Here is a 26,266-nt window from a genome sequence, read left to right on the forward strand (position 1 = left end):
CTTGTATAGCGAGATATGGAGATTGAATGACGAGGATCTGTAAAAGCTGGAAAGGAAAGAAGCAAGTTTGATCTAATGCATGTGTAATATTAGCATGCATGAACGAAAAACAAAAGAGCTGTAAAGAAAAACATGAATGACAGAGAACAATTGAATTGAGAGGAATTAAATGCTGCATCACGGAATTTTGTCAGTGAACAGGTCGTGGTTTCAAAGTGACGAAAATATTTTGACAATTTAAATTTAAATGTAGAAGTGAATCTAACGGTTTCCGTGTGTGTTTTTCAAATGGCTTATAAACACCTTCTGCACTGCAATTGTTTTATTAAAAGGCCTTTATTAAAAGGTATTGAAAGGCATTTATGGCACAAGGTCATAAATGAATAACTGAGATAAGAACATGGAACACTTACCGTGTAAGGATTCTATAGTTGGACTTTTGAAAAGAGGAGTCAGCAGCAGCAAAATGCCATAGATTAACGAGAGTCCACTGTAACGAACCAAACATCCTGAAAATTAAAAAAAGATTTTGTAGAAAATAAAACTGCTAAGTTACAGGGACATAAACACACCAGCATCAGTTGTCAAGCAATGTTGCGGAGGACAAACACACACACATACACAGATATAAATATGATGGGCTTCTTTCAGTTTCCGTCTACCAAATCCACTTACAAGGCTTTGGTCAGCCTAAAGCTGTAGTAGAAGACACTTGCCCAAGGTGCCACGCAATAGGACTGAACCCAGAACCATATGGTTGGTAAGCATATATATATACATATTTTACATTTCATATCCAAACTAATATATTTTGATTTATCTAATTTGTTTATCTGCATAATTGTGTTTAATAAAATGTGTGTGTGTATGTATGTACATATGCATGTTTAGGCAAATCAAAATTAAAAACAGGAAAATACAACAAAAGTCAATTCCATGAACACAGCAAATATATTAGATTGACACTCAATGAAAGTTTTAAAGAGAAAAATAGGAGTGGAAATGGTGTTTCAAGTATGGCTCTTCATCAGAAATAGGAAAATGTCAAGAGAGGAGGAAAAGCATGTGTGTTGTTACATGGCCAATATATATATATATATATATATATATATATATATAAATCTGTGGTATTGTGAAGAATATTTGCTGTTGTCCATCTTTTATACCAAGACAAAACAATGTACATGATAACACCTCCAATCAGTTAAGATGAGAAGCCATGAGAGCCACTGACTGGTGCTGCAGCAGGGAATTTATTATTATTATTATTATTATTATTATGCCTACAATACTTTAACAGGGTTTCTAAGATTGCTGGAAGGGAAGGAGGAAGGTATCCTCGAACCAGGGACATACTCCCTATGCCTGCAACAGAAGAGACTTCCCTACTAGCACCCAAGGACCAGGCGGTAGTGTTAAAACAGAGTGCTGGATTAAGAGTACCCCTGAAGAGTGGTGGCAATGGTAGCAGCAGCAGCAGTTGTAGCTGTAAGAACAGCAGCAGTAGTTGTGATGCTGGTGGCAGGGTGGGTGACAGCAGCAACAGCAGCAGTAACAGTATCACCATCCTTGTCACCTAACTAACCACAACCTTCCCTTGTGATAATTACTGGCTTACCAATGTCTTCAGCATTAACCACTTGAACACATTAACATATAATTTAACTGTCAAGTAATTGCTGTTTACATTACTTACTACCACTTTAAGCGATGTCTTCTACCTTCTCCGGCTAGGCTATATTTATTTAGCTTAACACCCATCATTAAGTTCCTTACCCACACAGGACGTATATCTAGCTCCAATTTAACACACAATACTTGTTATAGCCAGAGAGCAAATACAATTATATTTTACTATTGGTCTTGCCATTTAGGGTCCGCAAACAGAAAAGGTGTTTTACAACAGTTGCTATCAAATCCCATTAGTGTAATTCTGACTTTAATCTCTCCGAGTGCAGTAAATATAAAAATTGCTATTATTAACATATAAATCCATTAAACTAATCTCTAAGGAATAAACCCAAGTTATATATATATATATATATATATATATATATATACCACTCAGGTCAACTTGTTGAATGTCAGTGATTTTGGTACTTTTGAATGAGACTGGACTGACAAGTTTCCATTGGTTGTTGCTTTGGATGTACCCCTATATATGTAAAACTGGGTGGGAAGGTGCACAATACTTTTGTTTAAAGGAAAAGGGTTAACTTCAAATCCAAAAATTTATTAAATTTTATTTTAATTATGGTAACAAAATATGTTTTGGAAAGATTTATATCAATGTATAGGCAGAAGTATGACTGGGTGGTTAAGAAGCCCACCTTGTGACCACGTAGAAACAGCATGGACTTGTTGAGTATAGAGTTGCTTGCAGCTCATTCTCACAAGTGTTAATCAGGTCAGCTATGACTGATCAAATAAAAATTATTAAAAAAAAAAAAATAGCCCAAGTATTGTTGGATGATCATTAATTTTCATTAGTTTCAACCAATCTAAAATCCCTAACTTAACATTGAATGTACAAAAGTAATCACATTTTGGAAATTAAAGCAACTAAAAAAGAAAACCAACCTGGAAATCAGATTGTTGGTCATACAACTATACTAAGAGGAAGAAAAATGAGCTTCAAGAAAATTATCAGTATTTTTTTTTTTTTACAAAGAAATGTTTGCTTTTGTATTTGTTCTTTTATCTTCTCTTTCTTTCTCTCTCTCACACACACATACATATTTTATCAAACATATTGCTAAAGAGAAATATCATGCCAAATTTCTTTATCGCAACCTATAACCTACAAACTATCCATGCATGCAACCACACCAATCAAACTAGATTTGTACAAGTATTTATTTTCTACCTATTTATCCAGCAAGTGAAAAGATTATAAAAAAAGGTTAACAAGACTTACCTGGTACATAATTTCATAATTACATAGACTGTGTAAACATTTTATGACCAATTTATCATACAACTGATTAAATAACTACCATAAAACTAAAAGTTCTGCCCCCAAAACATGCAGCAACTACTAAAGATATGAACTCCCGACCTTGGAGTTATTAATATAACATTTTAAGCATTTAGTATTGCTTCTGCTAAAATATCTTGTTCTGAAACCTTGGGCAAGTAAATTTAGCATCCAGATTACTCTGTCAAATGTAATATTTATTTGTTCACATAGCTTTGAATTAATCATGCATTATCTTACAGCTTGGAGATTTCTCTGATGCACTCATGATATTTTGCATGGAATATTGTAGAAATAAGTTTTAATCAGTGGTGTATTTCGATTCCTGAAGCATGTTGTACAGTGGGCGATTGCCTGATAAAGAACTGGAATTATAATGTAATTTAAAACAAACTATGAAAGAAAATCAACCTGGAAATCAAATAGTTTGCTCATATGAGTGTGCAAAAAGAAATGAAAGACGGAAATAGCTTCTGAGAAAATTATAAACATTTTCCACGAGATATGTTTGTTTTTGCATTATCTTATCTTCTGTGTGTGTCTGTCTGTCTCACTCACACGCACGCACGCACGCACGCGCACGCGCGCACACGCACGCACACACACACGCACACACACACACGCACACACACACACACACACTCTCTTCAGCTAAAAGTGAAACTCACTTAACCCTTTAGCCTTTAAACCAGCCATATGTAGCCCAGGTATCTTATCTGTTTTATGTTCATGTTGATCAGAACCAGCCTCTCACACCTACCCTACAATGCCATTCAAAAAATAGACAATTACTGGGTGGCAGTAATTGAGAAAGAAATAAAGCGAGAGGTAGTGATGGAGTGCCAGAGCAAACTCGCATAGTATATATATATGTATATTTGTATGTATGTATGTATGTATATATACACACACGCATGCACCCACGCACCTACACAGAGTCATAATCAATATGCATATTAAGTATTCTGTGAGTTGCGTACAGACATTTACACCAAACACAACTAAGAAGGTAACAGGCTGCGTAAATAGTATGAACTTTCAACTGGTTTGTATTAGTAATCAATAGCGCTTAGGATTAAATGACTAATAACAGCAATGTTTCTGTTCGTTCAGTCTTTTACTTGCCAGTGAATATTTCACGGAAAAAAAACCCGTATACTTAAGGATGCATCTGTACAACCTTTAGTGACTGGTTCTAGCAATCATATTTGAGTTCAATTAACATCCTCTCCTCCTGGCACTTGAGTTCATAAAATAAGGACCTGTATTATATGAAGATCAGTTTAAAATTCCTTGTATCTGATCAGAAAAAGTTATGTGCCCCCCCAGAAAGTGCCACCCTCAGAGTGTGCCATAGGGCTCCCCAGATATGTCACCCAGAAAGTGCCACCCTTGGATATGCCACCCTCGAAGTGTGCCATAGGGCTCCCCAGATGTCCCACCCTTGGATGTGCCATAGGGCTCCCCAGATGTGCCGCCCAGAAAGTGCCACCCCTGGATGTGCCACCCTCGGAGTGTGCCACCCTCGGAGTGTGCCATAGGGCTCCCCAGATGTGCCACCCTCAACTATTTAGCTACCTACACCACTACAATGGTGTAGATGAAGATGTAGCATAGGTGTAGGGGGTGGCTGTGCGGTAAGAAGTTTGCTTCTCATATCTGATTAGTAAGGTTTGTTTTGCCATGCTCGACTGGGCCCTCTCCAGTACTGTGAGTCACCAATCATCACCACTTCTCTAAGATGCAGCATCTCAAGATAACTTTTCACTACTATCCTAAGTCTTCTTTGATTTCTATCACTCTTTATCTCTCTTCCAAGGATCCATTCATTTTGACTGCATGGTATTCCTTTATAAAGATCTCATCTTCCATACACATCACATACCTGTACCAGTATATCTTCTCTCTTCCTCACTACATCAGATGTCTCTCATTTCCATTTTTTCTCTCAGTTCATTTGTACTCTATTGTTCGTGTACACTAAACCGCCACACCCACTGCAGCGTGCTTTGTTTCTTTCTGGTCTTTGCAAATTCTCTACTTAACCACTTGCAACGGCAAGACTGAACAAAAATATGACTTCCTAAACGTCAAATACTATAAAATGGGAAAAGAAAATTTCAATACAAAAAGATAAAATGAAAAACAACCAAATATGCTGTGTGCCATCCACCAAACTAGGAGAACAATAGCAGCAAGTGCCTGGAGAAGATATTTCGCATAGCAAGTTTTCCCACTCTACAGTAATATATATATAAAAATGTTACAGCATCAGTAAGTATCACAGAATTCACCGAATGCGGAAGGCTGTTTTCTATGACATGTCAATTAGGCAGCTTACTTTAACAGTCACAACTATAACTATCACTTATAATACAGATTGCATGTTCTGTAATTTGTCAGATCTTTTTTTTTTTTTGCTAGATCTAAAAAAGAAAAAAAAAACTAGCAAAATACCATGGCTGAAATCCTGTGTAATTGGAAATAGCTTGATATAAATGTGGAGGAAACCTCTAGCAAATTTTTTATTCCAATTCAAGAGGCTACTGTTTCCTGTTAAGCTTTTATTTGTCTTGTTTATTATCAAAATATCAAGGCTAGCTTCTTCCTCATGCTCGGCTGTATGTGAACTGTTCGACAATAAGCAACAGGAATGGCCACTAACATAGAATGAAAGCAAAATATTTTTTTTTTCTAAAGAATAACTATAAACAAAGCTGTAGAATCTTGCTTTGTTTGAAAGCTATTATTACAAATTTCAGAGATGTATTTGTCTGGCAAGTGATTTGATCTGAGAATGTGTGCTGAAACTAAAAGAATTACAGTGTGGAAGACACATATTAAAAAACACAAAGACTCAACTCAACTTAAACATTTATTATTTGCTGTCAAAATTTTCATTGTAATGATTGGATGTACAAGAAGGGTGATCAATGGAAAATACAAATGAGAAGGGATGATGTTAAGAATGAGGCATGTATTTCAAAATAAAGTGGTTTAGAGGAGAGGGAAAGATAGCTGGGAGAACAGAAAGTGGTAGTGTAATGTATAACCAGTAGATCCTGGTTCAAAGAAACTAATTTCTAGTCATATATAAAGTAGTTCTGCTCTCATTGAATTACAACAGCAGAATAATGCAGTAGACAGGGGAGTGATGGAGGAATGAGTAATAGGAAAATGAAAATGAAGGGTTAAGAGAACAGCAAGTGAAAGTTTGACAGGAACATATTGGATAAGGGGCTTGATTGAGTGCATACAATTTATGCTTCTAGAACTTCAGTTTTGCCATGCTAGCATAGATGGACATAACTTCTCGGGCACTGTGTATCACCAATCAACTTGGTCCTTTGTCATCTCCTTGGAGAGGATATTCGTCCTGCATATGACTTAAAACTGCATCCAGTAGTGAGGGCCATGGTTCAGGAGATGCAGTGTCTTGAGGAGGAACATAGAACCACCTCTTAGACCCTATTGCTCCCAGGTTTTCTCTACTCTAAAGTAGTGGCACCTGTCAGGGTCATAGCTATGGGTTAATTAACATGTTATGGAAGAACCCTCCAAGCACAAATCCTCACTGCCTTGCGAGTACCTTGGAAAAAGAGAAGTCCAAGGGTATCAAACTTGTCAGCAAATCAAGGAGTGGAGTTCCTAAGACAGTCCAGTGTTCTCTCTGATGCCCTTCAGGCAACTCCAGGGTAGGTGGTACTCTCCACTCATGTAAGGCAATCCACTTAGAAAGAGGCCACTCCAATGTAAAACCTATAGCTTGCTGGTCATCGCAACTGTCTTAGCCCACTGAGCCCTCAATTATAAAGTGCAGAATAGGATTGCATGGATTGATTCTCAGTTTAAAACTACTAAGCACAGGCAGGAAGAGAAAGCCAACAGCACCAAGGATCAGTTTACACAGCCACTTGAGGGCATGCTGCTCTTTTTCGAGACCTTCTGATACGAAGAAACTGCCATCATCATGTAACCACACTCCCCAGTGAAAAATATTGATTCAGTCATGATGTTTGGAAACACCTTCAATTCTAAGTGTTTTATTATTTAACCAATGATAACGTTCTCATTTTCACATGATTTAAACTGATATTATAAGCTATCAAATCCAACAACATGCTACAGTGGCAATGCTATAAATACAATATGTGGATATCTTAATACCATGCTCTCCATTCTAAATGACTTCAGTGATAACAGTACAATAGAAAACAACAGGCTATTTACTCGATAAAGAGAACAAGAAATTGTTGTCTATCTCCAAAAAGTTCATTATGACAGCAAATAATTGAGTAAAGAATATTGATTCTCTATAGCAACAGTTAAAACAAGTTACCAGCTGGCTAGTCAGCGACTGGCTAAAATACAAGAATGGCAAGGCATACACAGTCATACTAATTTATTATTATAATATACGCCACTTAGATTCCGGATAAAAATAGAGCTTCAAATACTACAAGGATGAGCATTTGTGTGCTTACAGAGCTAAAGCATAAATAATCTTGGCTTTGATTAATATTCACAATCATTGTCAGTAGCGATATTTTACATTCAGATTTTGCCTCTATCTCTAAAAATTAACTTTCTAGAATGCTATACAGCTCAAAGGTGGTGTGCTGGCAAAGTTGTTAGGAGTGGCTGTGTGGTAAGAAGCTTGCTTCCCAACCACATGGTTCCAGGTTCAATCCCACTGCATGACACCTTGGGTAAGTGTCTTCTACTAAAAGGGTTAAGGACACAAAAGTATTAAAGCGAAAGGAATACTTAATAACTGATATTAAAATTAGAACCGAAACTGTTAACTATGAGTTATTAGTATTGTATCATCCTGCCTGCGATGGAATAAAAAAGAAACAGTATGTACAATGCTGAGATATCATCATCACTATCTTTTAACATCTATTTTTCTATGCTGGCATGGGTTGGATGGTTCAACAATTGGTAGTAAGCCACAGGACTGCATAAAACTCTTATGTCTGCTTCGGAATGGTTTCTACATCTGGATGCCCCTTCCTAATACCAACCACTTTACAGAGTTTTCTGGGTACTTTTTTTTTTTTAAGGAGCACTGGAACTTGTGAGGTCATCAAGTAACTTACAAGACAAGAACGCCTCAAGTGAGGTGGTCGGGGAAAGGAGTTTTGAGGGAAGTGCAATCGTCCTCATCTTGAATATTCTCAATCTTTTAAATTTGAAGCTTGAAACTTTAATCCTCTCCCACACCCCACACCTCCACCACCAATACCGTACTACCTCCCCTTTCACTTTCCCCTTGAATCATCATGCTTGAGTGGGAAGGGAATCCACTCTAGCAACCACTACCCACCCACCCTGATTCCTCACCCACCATGCTCTCAAGTCCTGTTACTTTGAGGATACATTCTGGCTCCTCCTCATCATCATCATCTTATCTCACCTCTACACACCTGGCTATCCACCCATATATATCAAAGGGTAGCACTGCCTCTCCCCCTACACAACCCTCTCCACTGATCTCATCATTCACACTTTAACTAATCCCCTGACACTCTTTCTCCCTTTCCTTCCTATTACTACTTTCTCTAACAAAGTCTCTGTTAGTCTCGCTTCCTCATCACCCTCTCTTAACAATAATCCTGTGTAACTCCATCAACAACAACCATCCAACCTACACAGAAATGTCAAGCAGACCAACCACCCCATCGCCATTTTCTCTACCCCCCCCCCGTCCCCTTCGCATTAATTCCTGACATTACTCTTCACCCTCCTCCTCCTCCTCGTCTCTTCCATTATTTCCACCCCACACCGTTCTCTCCTATATTTTCTTCACTACCATCCTTTCACAAAAAAATCTCCTATCATAAAGGCTCTCTTTCACACAGTGAACCACAATGCAGTCTCACCAGTGCTGGTGCCACAAAATGCACTAAGTATGCTCTTAAAGTAACTGGTAATTAATTCAAACAGCAACAATACTGAGCTTGTGAACACTCGTTAGCCTAGGCATTTCATCCAGCACTCTTCACCCTTTTGATACCAACCCGCCTGAAACCACTTCTGGCTCTGTAGTACAAATGTCAGTGGGACTGAACCTAGAACCACGTGCTTGGAAAGTAAGCTTATTACTATACAAGCACACCCACATCTTGACTACTTCATCCTTATGCTTTCCCTTTGTTTCACTTCAGGTTTTCTATTTTGTCACCAAACCCTTAAAACAATTTAATTCAGCTTTGTCGATTAAATCTATAATCTTTACTAAAGAAATCTACAGAGAAAAATTGAAGTCAGCTAACAGAGAGGATTACTCGTTTAACCAGCCCTGTGTGCTAAGAAGCTTGCTTCCCAACCACATGGTTCCAGGTTCAGATTGTGAGAACGGAACATCCACTGATCCAATCGCCTGACTTGTAGGGGACAGTAGCCCCTATCAGCATTCCAGATGTCAGGGACTCGGTCTTTACTGCACCTAGCACTGCAGTTCCATCAAGATAAGACGAAATGCAGAATGCACACACCCATTCACTATGTTGGAATTTCTACAGATGGCGCACCCTCAGTGCATGCCTGCACATCAACAGTCAGGGCACACCTCACTTGCCATGCAGAGATCACTGGTTGTGGAGGAACCACCTGACCAGTGAAACACCATGGTAGTGGTGGTGTTTCCAGAAGCCACAGTAAATGTAGGTGGCAGCACAACTAGTGGTGGTAGTGGAAGAGGTGGTACATTTACTTCTTGATGTTACTGATAATTGTAAAAGTACTGCTACATTTATCTCCCTGAAGACTACCAAGTTTAAAAAATCCATGATGCTGTTGTCATTTCTATTGATTTTGTTTATATTTTTCTCTGTATAAGTGGAGGAGCGGGTGTGTATTAAATTTGTTTTAATTTTTAAGCTGGCTCTGTTGCCATAACAATGACATTGTGGCCAGTTTTAATTGTAGCCTCATGAACACCAGACTGAAGAGAGTCCGCCACTCGCAAGAGACTCCCCCACTCACAAGAGAGTAGTCCCCCACTCGCAAGAGAGTCCCCCACTCTCACTTTCTCTGAGCTCTTTTTTTTTTTTACTCTCTCACTCTTGTTTAGCTTCATTAAATATTGAAATATTAATATACAAATGGCTCAATGCCATCATTTTTTTTTTTTGCCAGAGAAAATTATAATTTCATACATTTGAAAAAAAAAAAAAAATTCAAAATAACCAATACGTCTATTTGGAGTGTCATCAGATAAAAAAAACAACAGCATGCAAGCAAAGCAGCTGCACAATACTGGAAAAACATCTCACAAACAAGCACCTATGATGAGAGCAGAGAATAAGAAACAAGAAATTTTAACAAAAACTTACAGAGCCCCCATCAGCATGGTTTCTTGTTCCATGGTTAATAACAGGAATAACATTGATGATGATGATGCTATTTAATGTGGATAGTGATAGTATTAATGATGACGATGATAAAAATCCTTTCTAATTTTGGCAGTTTTGATTGGTACTTCATTCCCTCAATCCTGATGTGATGAAAAGCAATGTCAACTTTGACAGAATTTAAACCCAAAATATAATGAGTTAGAATAATAATAATAATATGATAATAATAATCCTTTCTACTGAAGGCACAAGGCCTGAAATTTTGGCGGGAGTCGACCAGTCGATTATATTGACCCCAATGTTTCACTGGTATTTAATTTATCAACCTTGAAAGGACGAAAGGTAAAAGTCAACCCCAGCGGAATTTGAACTCAAAATGTAACGACTGACGAAATACCCCTAAGCATTTTGCCCGGCATGTTAACAATTCTGCCAACTCATCGCTTTTATGATGATGATAATAATAATAATGATAATAATAATAACAGAGTTAAGATACTTGAAAAAGTTTTCAGTTTAGTTTTTTTTTTAATAGAATGAAGCATGAAATATTTCAAAGAAAAATGAAGCACACACTTAAAAACTACTGCAGAGTGACACTACCAGTTATTTGGTTAAGGAAGGGGTCGGGGAAGGGTGGGGGGAGGAGGGGTGAAGTAGGATACGGGTGTGGGTGCAAAGGGGGTGGGGTGGGGGAGATGATGTCATCAATAATCTCATTATAACAGCTGCAGACTGTAATTCACAGGAAATGGTATTTGATGAAAAATGAAAAAAAAAAAAAACAAAGAAACACTAAGTTCTGTACTGAAGTAAAAAAAAACAAAACAAAAAAAAAACAAAAAAAAAACAAAAAAAAAACAAAAAAAAAAACAAACAAAAAAAAAACTGGGGTGCAAAGACTGATAATGCTTTAAATAAACTCACTGGTAACCAATGGCGATGCAATAGTGATAGTGACGATAGTAATGATGAAGATGATAATGGTGGTGGTGGTGATGGTGGTGGCGGTTGTTTTGCTGTAGATCATTCCATGAGCAAGCGCACCTATGATCAAATTCCTCTATGCATGGCCAATTCAATCCAATCTTATTTTAAAACGAAGGTGCATGGCTCAGTGTCTAAAGTGTCGGGCTCACAATCATGAGGTAGTGAGTCCGATTCCCAGACAGGGCTGGGTGTTGCATTCTTGAGCAAGACACTTTATTTCACGTTGCTCCACTTGATTCAGCTGTAGAAATGATTTGCAACGTTACTGGTGCCATGCTGTTTTTATTTCTACAAAATAGGCAGTTACATTGCGGAACAGTTATTTTTACGAGTTGTATTTATTTATCACCGGACGAGGTGCATCTGCACCGCCAAATGCTCCCAAACCAGTTGTTGAGTGTCTGACCCATGAAGAATCAACACTAGATGTATCGAAACATATTGTTGTGATTAATAATAAATTCTCATATATTCCATCTTCTGTCTTTCATTTGCTATATATATATATATATATATATATATATATATATATAGGTCTGATGATTTGACTTGAATTTGATATTTGTTCTCTGATCAATGTTTTTTTTTTATCTCTGTCTCAATTACATTTGAGCACTTCTTGTTTGCAGTCTTATAAAACCCTTTTGTCTCCATAAAAAGTGGCAAAAATTATTTCTTGTATATATATATATATATATACATATATATATGTATATGTATGACAGGCTCCTTTTAGTTTCCATCTACCAAATCCACTCACAGGAGCTTAGGTCGGCCTGAGGCTATATAAGAAGACACTTGCCCAAGGTACCACGTAGTGGGACTGAACCCAGAACCATTTGGTTGATAAGTGAGCTACTTACCACACAGCCACCCCTGCATCTATATATATGTATGTGTGAATATATATATATATATATATATATGCACACACATATTTATATATACATACACACACGTATATAGTGTGTGTCATTTTTGTGGATCATGTGATAAACAGGATGGGCAACATATTCATTTTCACTGAGAAAAGCTATGAAAACTGTCAGCTGAAACACATACATTATATAATATAGTTTATAGGTTTACAAACACACAATGTACAAATTTCACAAATTTTAAGCTTATGTTAAAAATACTAAGATTTAAGTAGGTGACAAAATCAGAAATATGATCCTCATCTTAAGGCATTTGTTACGTATTAGTTACAAAGAAAACTTAGCACTAAGTTAGGAACTCAGTGAACAAGGGGTTTACAACTAACTTAATGGGGTTTACCTCAGACGTTTTGCATAAACAATAATTTGAGAGTCGTAATAACCTGGCAGATAAGATATCAGTCTCTCACTAGGAAAAGTTCTGTGCTAAGTCAGTGACAGCAGACGTTGTGGTTAAGAAGCTCATATTGCAATCACATGACTTCAGGTTTAGTCCCAGGGGTGCACAGAACTGTGGGTAAGTGTCTTTCTGTTATACCCCTGGGCTAACCAATGCCATATGAGTCATTTTAGAGGAAGGAAATGGTGTGGAAGCCCATTATATCATCATCATCATCATCATTGATCATCCGTTTTCTATGCTGGGGGATATAAACAAACCAACACTAGATTGTCAAGTGGTGGGGGGGGGGGCAAACACAGAAACTACAGAAAAATTAGTCTCCATATGTACAAGTTTCAATAGCATTATTGTTATCGACAACAACACCTATTCACTTTTCCCTGGATCAGACAAAAGTTGTTGAGGCAGATTTTCTGTGGATGGATGCCCTTCTTGTTGCCATCTTTCAACTGTTTCCAAACCAAGCAATATTTTCCCATAGCTAGACATGTTTCTCACAGAAAACCAGAAGTGAACACTCTTGCTTGTATGTCAATACTCAATGACAACCATCACATGATGTCTTCCTAATAATACACATACAGACATTAATACATATGTACATTCATACATACATACATGCATTAATACATACATACATTAATACACACATACATTAATACACACATACATTAATACACACATACATTAATAGACATACATACATTAATACAGACATACATAAATACATACATACATACATACATACATTAATAGACATACATACATCTGAAAAATGGTAAGCCCTCATTAAGTTATCTTATCTATGCAGGCACTTCCAAGTGCTTCAAAATCATTGCTATTTTTCATTTTTCAGATCACAATATGTTAATTGTTCATAGCAACTGGCCATGCTGTGGCTACTGGATGCAAAAGAGTTGACTCATGCTCAAAGAAGGCATATTGTGTGACAACCTGAGGATGGGCTCAGCCAACGTAAATATGAGTACACAAACATCTTCAGACTCCCTTTGTCACAGCTCAACAGAGTGGTTGTGTAATTCACCAGCAAAGGGAAGGAATCAACTGCATTCCACTCAGGTCAAGCTGGAGCTTCTGACAAGTGTTTCAGGCTGTCCAAGTGGATTATTTAACCCTTAAGCATTCAGATTTCTCAGTCAAATGTAATGGTTGTTTGTTTATACAGTCTTAAATTAATCATGCATTATCTCATATAGCTTCCAGATTTCAAATCTCGTGACTGGTTATTTTTAAAATAACCTTGTAGCGCAGGGATGATAGGCCAGATCTAGCTGATTTGAACATAAAGCAGGTAGAATATTTTGGGTGGATATGGCCGGTTTAAATGCAATAAAAGGGTTAAAATAATCTCCATTGTAAAGGCAGCTGATAGTGCAAAGCAACTCCAAATGAATTGGAGTATTTCTGTGAGATGACTGTATCAGCTTGGTTACTATGGCAGAGCAGCGGGAAGAAAACCTTTCCTTCAACTATAAAATATCCAGAGGAGAAAGGAAAAACATATCTTTCAAAAATAATGATGCCAATTTACATTTTTGTGTGTGTGTGTGTGTGTGTGTGTGTGTCACTCACATAAAAAGCATCATTCAAGCGTGGTCAATGCCAGTGCCACTGGACTGGCTCCTGTACCGGTGGCACGTAAAAAGCACCATTCAAGCGTAGTCGATGCCAGTGCCGCCTGACTAGCCCCCATGCCAGTGGCATGTAAAAGGTACCCACTACACTCATGGAGTGGTTAGCATTTGGAAGGGCATCCAGCTGTAGAAACCTTGCCAGATCAGATTGGAGCCTGGTGCAACCGCTGCCCCCACCCCCACCCTCCAGTCAAACCGTCCAACCCATGCCAGCATGGAAAGCGAACGTTAAACGATGATGATGATGATAATGGCCCAGTGCCAAAATTTGAAACAATTTTAGGGACACCTCCCATTCTTATGATTCTATCCCAAACTGAAAGATACTTCCCATATTTTTCCTGAAACAAAAACTATGTATTGTACAAATACAGTAAATACCTACAATTCACAATATCAACCCAAAAAGTAACCCATGAAATGTGGATCGCAAGTTGGAAGACACATGAAATGTTAATTACTTTAACTATATCAATACCCAATAAATAATGAAAATTTTAGATAATTACAAAGACTGTTTTTTTATTGAAGTTTGTTTCTTTGGTTTCCGGATAAAACATTCTTTGAATTTTGAAATTTGCTTTTTATCTTTCAATTATGGAAAGTAACCGAATAAATAAGACAAATGTTTAAGATATTCCTTAGATGAGTCATCAGTTCAAGAGACAAAGCAAATGGCAGCGAAGGATAAACAAAAACAATTTTTAAATGATTTTTGTATTGTATTTGATTGTATTGTAAATGATTATCGATATTATATTTGTGACTATGCAAACATGTAAATACACATACACACACACACACAAGCATACATGCATGTGCATGCATGCACAAACACATGTGTGCATACACATCCATGCATGCACACACATGGACACATGCAGACACATGCATGCATGCACAAATATACACATGCACACACACAAATACACACACATGCACACACACAAATACACACATGTACATGCACAAACAAATACACGCACACACATGCATACAAACACATGCTTGCACACACACACACACACACACTCATGCACACACAGACACACACAAACATGCAACTCCCATTAAGCTTCATATAACTCCTCCTCCTCTCAAGCGGGAGCCATAAACAAGAGAAATAGTTGAAAGTATCCTGGAGAGAGAGAGAGAGAGAGAGAGAGAGAGAGAGAGAGAGAGAGAGAGAGAGAGTCACTTACTACCACAACAGTGGGCAAGGAAGGTGAGGCTGCCATTAGTATTGGCTGATGTGACCCACTTATTAGGGATTCCTGGATAATCAGAGGCTGTTCTATTCAGTAAATCAAACAAAATTTTGGGAGAAAAATATTTATATAAATATGAGAATGTGTGTCTGTCTATCTGTCTGTGTGAATCCCTAAAACTTGAGGACTACACAACCAATTTCATTCAAATTTTACACATGCCTTATTTAGGGTCATGTAGTGTCATAGGCCCCAAAAAATGTTTAACTTCTTGCCTCTGAAGCTGATCTGGAGCAGAGGGGGCATGTCATTGAAAAGGTTGCAAATGACACCAAAAGTGGCTTTGGCAAACATAACCGATCAATTAATTAGCCAAATAGTTAACCAAACAACCAATCAATTAACTGCTTCAATAATTAACCAATTGATGAATAATAAAATGTGTGTTTAATATTGGCATAACGACCCTCCCGAGATACAACAAAATATTTAAGACTCATCTATTTGATATTAATGATATTAATTATTATCACATCGTTATTAGCAAGTTGGTGTAAAGTAATCCCAAAATGATTTATATGTTCATTTAACTTTGTGCAGTTTGCTAATGACTGAGAAAATCACAAATGTCAAACAATCTCATTCCTTTTTCCTATGAGCCTGAGATATTGACCTATGGAATAAACCTTCAGTATTATACACGATCATAAGTAATCGACTTAGCCCCTCTCCCAAAATTGCTGGCCTTGTGCCAAAATCTGAAACCATTTTATTGATTCATTACTTTGACACTTCACTTGACAATAATGATCCTTCCACGGGTTCGAAAACCAAGTTATAATTTTTACTTTACTTTACTTTACTTTACGCGATCCATTCACCTATCAAAACAAAATAACCAAACGTAGATGCATTGACTATCAATAGATTTGTATTTTATCGGAGATAGAAGAGGGGGGGGGGTGATATCACATCTGCTTCATGCCATGAAACTAGAGCTAAGTACCAGTTTTATGGGCCTCTTAAGTCACTTGAAAATATTTACTTCAAACAGAATGATTCACCTTTGTCTAGAAGGCTTGGCCTATATTCATATCGACATTTTGTCAGTGTGGAGAGAATGCTCAGTCAGCTATACCAGCATAAATGTTGTTGTTGTAAGCAGGAAGGTGCAATTTGATCACAATAAAATACAAAGTATTTTGCTTGTTTGTTTAATGTGACAATGACGAATTTGTTTAGGCATATTTTGATAAAAATATTTAAGTTTTTTTAAAATTTTTTTTTTAGTTATTACTTTGCCTTTGATTAACTAAACTATATTACAGGAAAAAATATATATATTCACAATCATATATACAAGCAAGCCTTAAATTACGTGTTTCAAGTCATGCCTTTTCCTACTTTAAGTTGATTTAAAAAAAAAAAATAAACCTCAACTTCAGTCAGTTTTAAATGACTTTAAATCAATTACAGCAAACATTAAAGATAGGTTAAAAAATTTAAAAAAAAAAAAACACCTCAAAACCAATACTAAAAATCAAATAAAACACTTATGATAATATTCTTTTGTACACTAGGCACAAGGCCCGAAATTTGGTGTGAGGGGGCCCAGTCAATTAGATCGACCCTAGTATGCAACTTGTACTTAATTTATTGGCCCCGAAAGGATGAAAGGCAAAGTTGACCTCAGTGGAATTTCCCATAGCCAGACACGTTTTCCAATGGAAGGCCAGAAACGCAGTTACTTTATTACAGTGCTGCTCATTTACAACCATTACATGAGCTCAGGATACAAGTACACACACACACAAGACTTCTTTTAGTTTCTATCAAATCCACTGACAAGGTTTTGGTTGACCCAGTGCTATAGTAGAAGACACTGGCCTAAGGTGCTGTGCAAAAGGACAGAACACAAAACCAGATGAAAACCAACAGTTATGTGACATCATCACAAGCAATTTCAAAATGAGATTAGGAATCCAGAAATAGCCATCAACACAGAAAGTCATTTTCTGACTCAGAGGATTGTCTGTCTTTTTGCAATTAATCTAACTCAAACATAATCTCTTTTAATCTCTTCTAATCAGGTTTTTATCTGGTACAATTCCTCTGACTTCAATAAATATTAAAAATAACTTTCCTATGACTTTCAGTAGGATTCCTCGATGGATTAAGAGCAAGGGACTCTATCTGCTGAAATTCTTTCTTTCAAATTGACCGATCAGTCATCAAAGTGACATGGCACATGAATAACCACCAGTTCACTAAACAGTAAAGGCTGCCTGCAAAACCACAAAGCTAAGAAAACTAAATTATGATGTCAAGTCTCAAGAGAAAAGACAGAAAAACTGGTACTGCTTCGGTTGAGTTAAACAAATGGCTTGGTTTTAGACATCCAATTAATATTTTATGAATGACGCTTTCTTCGTAATCTTGAATCTTTCGATAACATGACTAAGCATTTAGTTAAATTCAATATTTTCTGCAGTTGAAAGCTCTTATCTTTAACGTTTTAGCAGTCAAACTGGCTGTATCTGGCCCAGATAGTCTAATTGTTTTATGTTCAAACTAGCCACAGACAGCATCTCACATTTACCCAGCAATGGCATTCTCCTTCCATGCTGGCATGGGTTGGACAGTTTGACAGGACCTGGCCATGCAGAAGCCTGCACCAGACTTCTGTGTCTCTTTTGACAGGATTGTTTTTATGACTGGATGCTCTTCCTAACATGAACCACTCCACAGAGTGAGCCGAGTGCTTTTTACATGGCACCAGCACAGGCAAGGTCAGTTTTGGTATGGTCTTTACAATTGGATGCCCTTCCTAATGCCAACCCCTTAACAGTGTGGACTGGATGCTTTTCAAGTGGCACCTGCAATTTTTTAAATGTGAATAAATAGCCACAACATTTGAATGCTAAAGGGTTACTACCACCATTAAATCTTACTATATTATGTTCAGTATAAGATGATGGGAATACAATTTAGTTAAATGATTTGGGCAAAGATGATAAAGAAAGGTGCAATCAAGAAAGAGCTGGAAGTGCATTGTGACCGGCAGAGTATAACAATATCCAGTAGTCTGGTTGATACACTGATATTGTATTCAGTAAGTAAAATAAATACTGTCTTGAGTACTAAGATTCATAGTTACCGAGTTTCTCAGCGACCAAGATCTCAATATGGATGTTAGTCCTTCACAGGGTTACTCATAGACAGCTGAGTAGACTGAGGCAATGAGCAATTAAGTGTTTTGCTCAAGAACATATCACACCACATGATCATGATGATGATCATCATCATCGTTTAACGTCCGCTTTCCATGCTAGCATGGGTTGGACGACTTGACTGAGGACTGGTGAAACCGGATGGCAACACCAGGCTCCAATCTAAATTTGGCAGAGTTTCTACAGCTGGATGCCCTTCCTAACGCCAACCACTCAGAGAGTGTAGTAGGTGCTTTTACGTGTCACCTGCACGAAGGCCAGTCAGGCGGTACTGGCAACGGCCACGCTCGAAATGGTGTCTTTTATGTGCCACCCGCACAAGCCAGTCCAGGGGCACTGGCAACGATCTCGCTCAGGAATCAAAATCATGATCTTGCTATCATTAAGCGAAATACCCTATGCACTAAAATATGGTACTTCATACACATTAGTCTAATGTATGGTGCAGTTTAAATTAACTAATGTTTTCATTTATTTGGCAATGGCATTTATTGAATGAAGAGCTATCAATTAAATCACTGAAGATCAGTAAAGATATAAACAATACCACAGAGATCATGGCAGATATCTTAAATAATATGCAATGTTTGCCAATTATTACAAATGCAAGTTGGCCGAAAGACCATACGTCTATGAACCATGTGCAGGAAATGAGATTATTAGAACAGTGAGAGCATGCTAAGAGAAAGGTGCCACAATCTATTGCTAGAAACACAATTTTTGCTGCAACTTGTGAAAAAAACGTGTTACAGTGTAGTGTGTTGTGTGAATCTCACTGATTTTTTTTCTTCTTTTTTCTGCTTGTCTGAAACCAGTCACTCATTGCTGCTAATCACATAATTATCACTGCAACAGGCTGGCTGCATTTCAGCCATCTTTTGTGCCGTGTACAGTACATGTGTATCATCAGCAGTCATTGTGCAAGACTTAACACTTGTCTCAGGGTTAATGCAGGAGCTAATGAGTGCAGGTCCTTCATCCACTACAAACAAAAGCCAGTGTCCACACTGGTGGGAAGAAAAAAACCCCAGAAATGTTTAAACTATTAGCACTAATCAGCAAAGTTATGATACACACACACACATATATAGATACGTACATATACATAAATACACACATATATATACATATATACACATATATATACACATACATACATGCACATACATACACACATACATACATGCACATACATGCACACATACATACATGCACATACATGCACATACATACATGCATACATACATACATACATACATACATACATACATACATACATACATACATACATACATGCATATACATACATACATACATGCATATACATACATATCCAAATTCTAAAACTTGTCAAATCAAAATATGCATTTCGCTTTTTAAACGACAAAAAGCTGATGTTTAATTATTGTATGAAGAACAACGTAACCAAATATATTAACCACAACACCATTCAGGAGAGAGAGGGGGGGAGAGTGTGTGTGTGTGTTTGTGTGTGTGTGTGGAAAGATTTAAAAAAGAAAAAGACGAGCAATAATTACTGTAAACACAAATAGCAATTGTAATTGATCTAGCTTAATCACTGGAGACAAACCGCGCTCGGTTTGTAGCACTTTCTTCCAAGTGCCACTTAATTATTGACAGTTTTACTCCGATACACTGCTCTGTTTCCCAGTAGACCAAACGACGTTTACTGGCTTCGTGTGGCAAAGGCAATATTTGTTTATATAAGTCTGATTTATAAAGAGGGAGAGAGGAAAGTTGTGACAAGACTCTCAAATGGCTACTCGAACCTGGTGTTTCGTCAGGCTGCTGATGAATTTCATAACCATATTTTTGCCCCACTTTCTCGTGTGTTATTGATTTTCGTTGCTTTTGTAGAGAGATTTGGGTATGATCAATACAACTGACTTCAATATTTGACCCAGGAGGGATCGAAACAATAGCAGCACTGTAAAATTCAAAGTTTTACAATGGTAGGGCGACTCGGTGCCTTTCCGTGGTTACGCAACCTACTAGAAATGGCAGCTGAGTCGCCATCAAATTAAACTCTACATCTTGAAAAGGGAGAGACATATTGTCTGGATTACCATTGATAAAAAGTCTTCTTAGTCAGGGATTAAAATAACAACTAACAATGAGGAGTCAGTGTAGAAGCCTCTGTGTGGCCAACTGTCTTGCTAGAAATAACAGCCAAATTCTCTCAGATCACAGCCCTGTCTTAAAAAAAAAGGAATGGTTGCATTAAATAATGCAGGCCTAAATGCTCCTAAGAATGTGTGATGGCCATGGTTGGAAGGCCTTTTTTTATCATAGGTCTACTCAAACAATAAAACTTCTTTAATAGATTAAGAAATGGCAAGCTGTAATAGTGATAACTTCCCTTAATTGGAATTAAGTGAAACATATGCAACTGGACCTATAGTAACAAAAATAATGATTTCCTAATTAACAATGCCATGATATCCAATAGCACAAGCTAACAACATACTTAATTATTATGCAGTACTTCTACTGTTCTTTGAAGAAGGCACTTCAAGTTCGTCTTGAAAGTATGTACATGAGGCTTCTCATGGAAGCTCAGAACATCCTATATCTTTAATACAAGATCAAAGAGGAGATCTATAGACACATTCTAACTATGGTTGCTCAATGCAGGGCAGTTGGCTTTGCTGCTCACTGATATCATGCTGAACACCAGGCCATATTGGATGTTGGATTCTGGAGACTAGCCAAACTACATAGATGTTCTTGAGAAGGCACATAACATGGAGCATGAAACGATTATATATATATATATACACACACACAACCATATATACATACTCAGACACATACAGAAACATGTAAATATATGACAAGCAACATGACTGAAATAGATGCACAATCCCCACCTCCTCCAAGTCTAAAGTTCAAATCCTCAAATTTGAAAGAAAGAAAGAAAGAGAGGGAGAGAGAAAGAAAGAAAGAAAGAAAGAAAAACAGGCAGGCAGGCAGGCAGACAGATTGACAGGGAGACAGACAGACATACATTAATGAAAATTTTATTCATGTTTTGCCAAAAATACCAAATAAAAAGTGTTCTTGGCAGCCTTTTCTACCCTCAAAAGTTTGGTTTCTGTTGTGTTGAAGATTTGATAATCATCACAATTCATCATTATTATTTAACATCCCTTTAACCATGCTGGTCTGGGTTGGATGGTATGACAGGCACCAATGAACTAGAAGCAGGGCTATGGAGCTGGAGTCATGGAGTCGGAGAGTCAGAAACAGTTAAGCCACACGCCTTCACACGAGACAGGGTAGGAACCACAAAGTCTGAGACTAGTAAGCTAGAACTGCACCTACCAAGCCAACCATATTTCAAAATGAAACTATTTCACCAAAAAGAAAAAACACTACCATGAAGTTCAACTAATTCAATGCAATATTTTATGAATCTCACTTACAAAAATAACAAGCCATTTGCAATGAAAAGACTAAAAGTTTTCTTTGGGGTTTTTTTCTTAATATTTTCTTCTTTGTAAAACTGTAAACCACTTGGGTATCAAGTACTTCTGGCTTTCGTAGAAATGCCACAGGCAGGATATGACATCATGGATGGTAATTTGCAGATCTACCCAAGCCTAAATAATAAAGGCATTTGTAAGAGATCATTTTCTATGCATATATTTCCCAGAAAATCAACCACTTTGAACAACTCCAGATAAGTCAGTATTATATTTTTTCATAACCATATCTAAGTTCATGAACATAGGTAAGGATAGACACAAAAAATGAATTGAAGATAACAAGTTTAGCTTCTTTTTTTTTTTGGTTCTTTTTTATCAACCTCTCCTCTTCTGAGGATTAAATGCTATAGCTGGTGCATTACCATACCAGCACCTGCAATTCTAGCATCCAACTCAGCCTCCTGCTTCCCATCACTTGTGATTAGAACCCTAAGAACTTCACTTGCTTTAGTTCAGTAATGCTCCACAAAGATGCAGAGTTACGCTGTGAAGACTTTCTTGCAAGGACCAACATCTGAGTCTTTGCAACACTAATTCTCATCCATGCCTAGCAGTACATAGCAGCAAAGCCAGTTAGTGAAAGCAAGAAATCCCCTTCCAAGTAAGAGCATGTTTGTAAATATCAGGTGACCAACCATACATCCACCAAGTGTGACACCATTTCCAAAACAACTGTGCATGTCAATCCATTTTTATAAGAATTATGAAAATGAGAGATGACAATACACATCCCGCCCAAAGTCCAACACCCATGCTGAAAGGTTTTGATTCAGCACCATTTACCTGACCACAAACATCTGAGTGTTCAGATAGAGATCTCACGACAACCAGTATGCTCCTTGGTATGCAGTCGTATACCTTTCCAAGGTTTCCCAAAGTAAGTGCACACTTCTTGGCAATATTCCCATGATTTCTCAAAGACCTACTTGTAATGTGAAGATCTGGTCAGTTGTGTTGCATCCAGGATGGGTGCTACACTGCTCTTCAGCTAGCTTGGGCTCAACAATGTCCCTACAGGTGAAGGTAGAAAGTTGATTTGGTCTACTCAGTGCAAGCTACGGACATACAAGAGGTGCCGTGGAATCACAGGAAGGTTAACATAGAAAATTGACTTTGTATGTGACGAATGCGCAGAAGCAATAAACACGAGAAATATATATATATATATATATATATATATATATACACATATACATAGATGGTTATAAGTACTGTGAGGCATGTAGGACATATTCCAAAGCACCAGGGATAATCAAAGCCTTGCAAGTGGATCTGACAGACAGAAACTGGAATAAGCCTGTCGTGTGCGTGCATGCGCATGCAGGTGTGTATGTGGGGGGAAGGTCTTTGTCTTGACATCACGTGAAAGTTGTAAATGATTGTCACTGTCATAGAAGCAGTGTCATTTGTTTCTGATATTTCGTAAAAAAAATGTCTAACCAAGGAGAAATAGTAACTTACAAGGAAACGAGTAACGCTTGGCAACAGGAAAATCTACCTCAATAAACTCCATCTGACCCATGCAAGCATAGAAGAATGAACATTAAAATGATATAGGATATATATATATATATATATATATATATATATAAGACTATTTATTTAATGCATGGTGATCGCATATAAGCTTATAAAATATTATTATTGTTATTTACAGAAGTGTAATATCGGCATCGCTTACCAAATAATCGCAGATATATATATATATTAGCCTTTGCTTTCATAGTTCTATCTTCAGCACTATCATGATGTCATCTTGCATCACCCACAGATCCAAACAATAACCCATAGTTTCCCCTCTGCTGTAAAGGTCCTATATCTTGCACCTCTTTTCTGTCATAACCATCAACTAGAATTTCTCTTAACCTATGACTGGGCCAAGGGTTCTTTCTAGCTTCCATGTCTTCTATCTCCAGAGAGATTTGCATCTCCCAGCTCATCCAGATATTATGAAGTCACAAACCACTAATCTATGCCATGTGACAAATTCTTTGCCTTCGAAAGACTTAGCATTTACATGCTGTCAATCCCATTCCTTAATGAGAATAATGTCTTCCTGGCTACTGTATTCACCTGACTGCTAAAATGAAGTGCTGGCTACTTTGTTTGCATCATAAAAAGGTTAAGTCACATCCTTCATACTCTATATATATATATATATATATATATATGTATATATATATATATATATATATATATATATATATATATAATTAGCAGAATAAAAATATACATATGCTCGTATTTTGAGTTCTATTGTTCCTGTTTGCACCAACATATACATATATATATAACTCAAAGAAATTCCAACTTTGTCTGATTTTCACGTTTTATTTACAAATATTATTATAATATAAAATAATGAAATGATAGAATATTAAATGTCCATTCTGATTGAACTAGTGCTTTCATGCATTAAAATGTGCAATCTTCAGGTTCATGTGGTAGTGGTGACAGTTATGTCTTACAACTATATATATATATATATATATATATATATATATACACACACATATGCATGCATACATACATACAGTGAAGCTTTACTATAGCGTCGTATATTATCGACTGCTATTTCCAGTAAATATTGGTGCATTGTTGTGCCACTATTCTATATATATATATATATATATATACACACGCACACACATACATTCTTTATACCACACGCACATCTATATAACTGCGTTTATGTATACATATAACTGTGCGTGTGTGCGAGCGTGTATGTACTTAGTGCACTCGCGTATAAGTGGACTCGACACATATGCGGTACTTTCGCCTACTTAATTACTTCGCAGTTTATGTATATGTGTATATATATATATATATATGGGTTAACTAAAAAAAAAACATAGAATTATTATAATTTACGAAGGAAAAGACAAACGATATCAGCTTGTAATGAAAATTTATCTTTAGTTAAAAGCAAAAAGTCTGCACAGTTTCAATCGATAGTTATATAGAAACAACTATATCGTTCTCGGGTATTTTATTCCCTTAATAAATCCATATACACCGTACATATTTATTGTATTGGGTCCTACACGACACTCCTCAGTTTTCATTCGTGTATTACACAAAAACGTGTGTGTGTGTGTGTGATCTCAAACACACTACATCTGATTCCTTTCACACTTTTTTTCTTTCTCGGTTTATTTGTGTTCAGTCAATCATGCATGCCACACTAACATCACACATCCAACGATGTGTGCTAGCCTCATCTCTTTCTAGCTTCTACACACACTCCACACCATTCAACGCCAATATTTCACTACAATTGCAATAATGCACTTTGTACACTCGTTATCATTATAACCTGCCTTTCGTTTGGGGATCGAGAAATCCCGTTGCTGCTAACAGAAGTAAACAGCTCTTTGAACTTTCGGAACCCCCATTCTTACTCAGGCTTACAATTGCTTTCGGAATATTCTCCTCTCCTCTTCTGCTAATTCGGTTACCAAGGCAACGGAAGCAGTCAAGAATTATCACCATAAGTGCTCTTACAGAGACAACTACTACTCCCGTCTCCCCTGTTATAACACGAAGTCTTTTTGTGTCAGCATGCCTGCGACTTCACTGCATCCGTTCTTGTGCACCATACAGTGCACGCTTTTGGGTACACTGAAATGGAAGTGCTTCTCAAAGTGGGCGGTGGAAAATTGGATTTGGGCACTGGGGAACAAAAGGGGCCGTTGGGATTACAGATGCATCTGTACAGTTTTTTTCCTTTAGTCTTTGACGTCTATTTAGATATTAATCTTTAAAAGACATACATACATACATACATACAGGCGAAGGTAAAGAATACGCACACCCGATGCTTAGGGTTAGGGTTATGCCGGAAACGGGTGGCGTGCGTATTCTTTACCTCCGCCGACATACATACACGCACACATAAACATAAGCAATTCAAATGGGAAAATAATTTTAAGAAATAAAAAAAAATTTATGAAAATGCTGAACAAACATTTCTACTTCTCATAGTTTCTCCG

The 26,266-nt window shown here is 37.2% G+C and overlaps 1 protein-coding gene across 13 annotated transcripts in view; it reads right to left on the reverse strand.

Moving 5' to 3' along the window:
• The window catches only part of LOC106877583 (piezo-type mechanosensitive ion channel component 1), a 138,948-nt gene that overhangs the window by 110,667 nt on the left and 2,015 nt on the right, over positions 1–26,266 (reverse strand). For all 13 annotated transcript variants that reach the window (XM_089337961.1, XM_089337960.1, XM_089337959.1 and 10 more), the window contains exon 2: positions 414–509. In XM_089337961.1, coding sequence (XP_089194087.1) covers positions 414–509 — 96 coding nt within the window. The remainder of the gene's footprint in view (positions 1–413; positions 510–26,266) is intronic.

The sequence above is a fragment of the Octopus bimaculoides genome, chromosome 20 (genome assembly GCF_046866305.1).
Source record: "Octopus bimaculoides isolate indiv1 chromosome 20, ASM4686630v1, whole genome shotgun sequence".
NCBI classification, from domain to species: domain Eukaryota; kingdom Metazoa; phylum Mollusca; class Cephalopoda; order Octopoda; family Octopodidae; genus Octopus; species Octopus bimaculoides.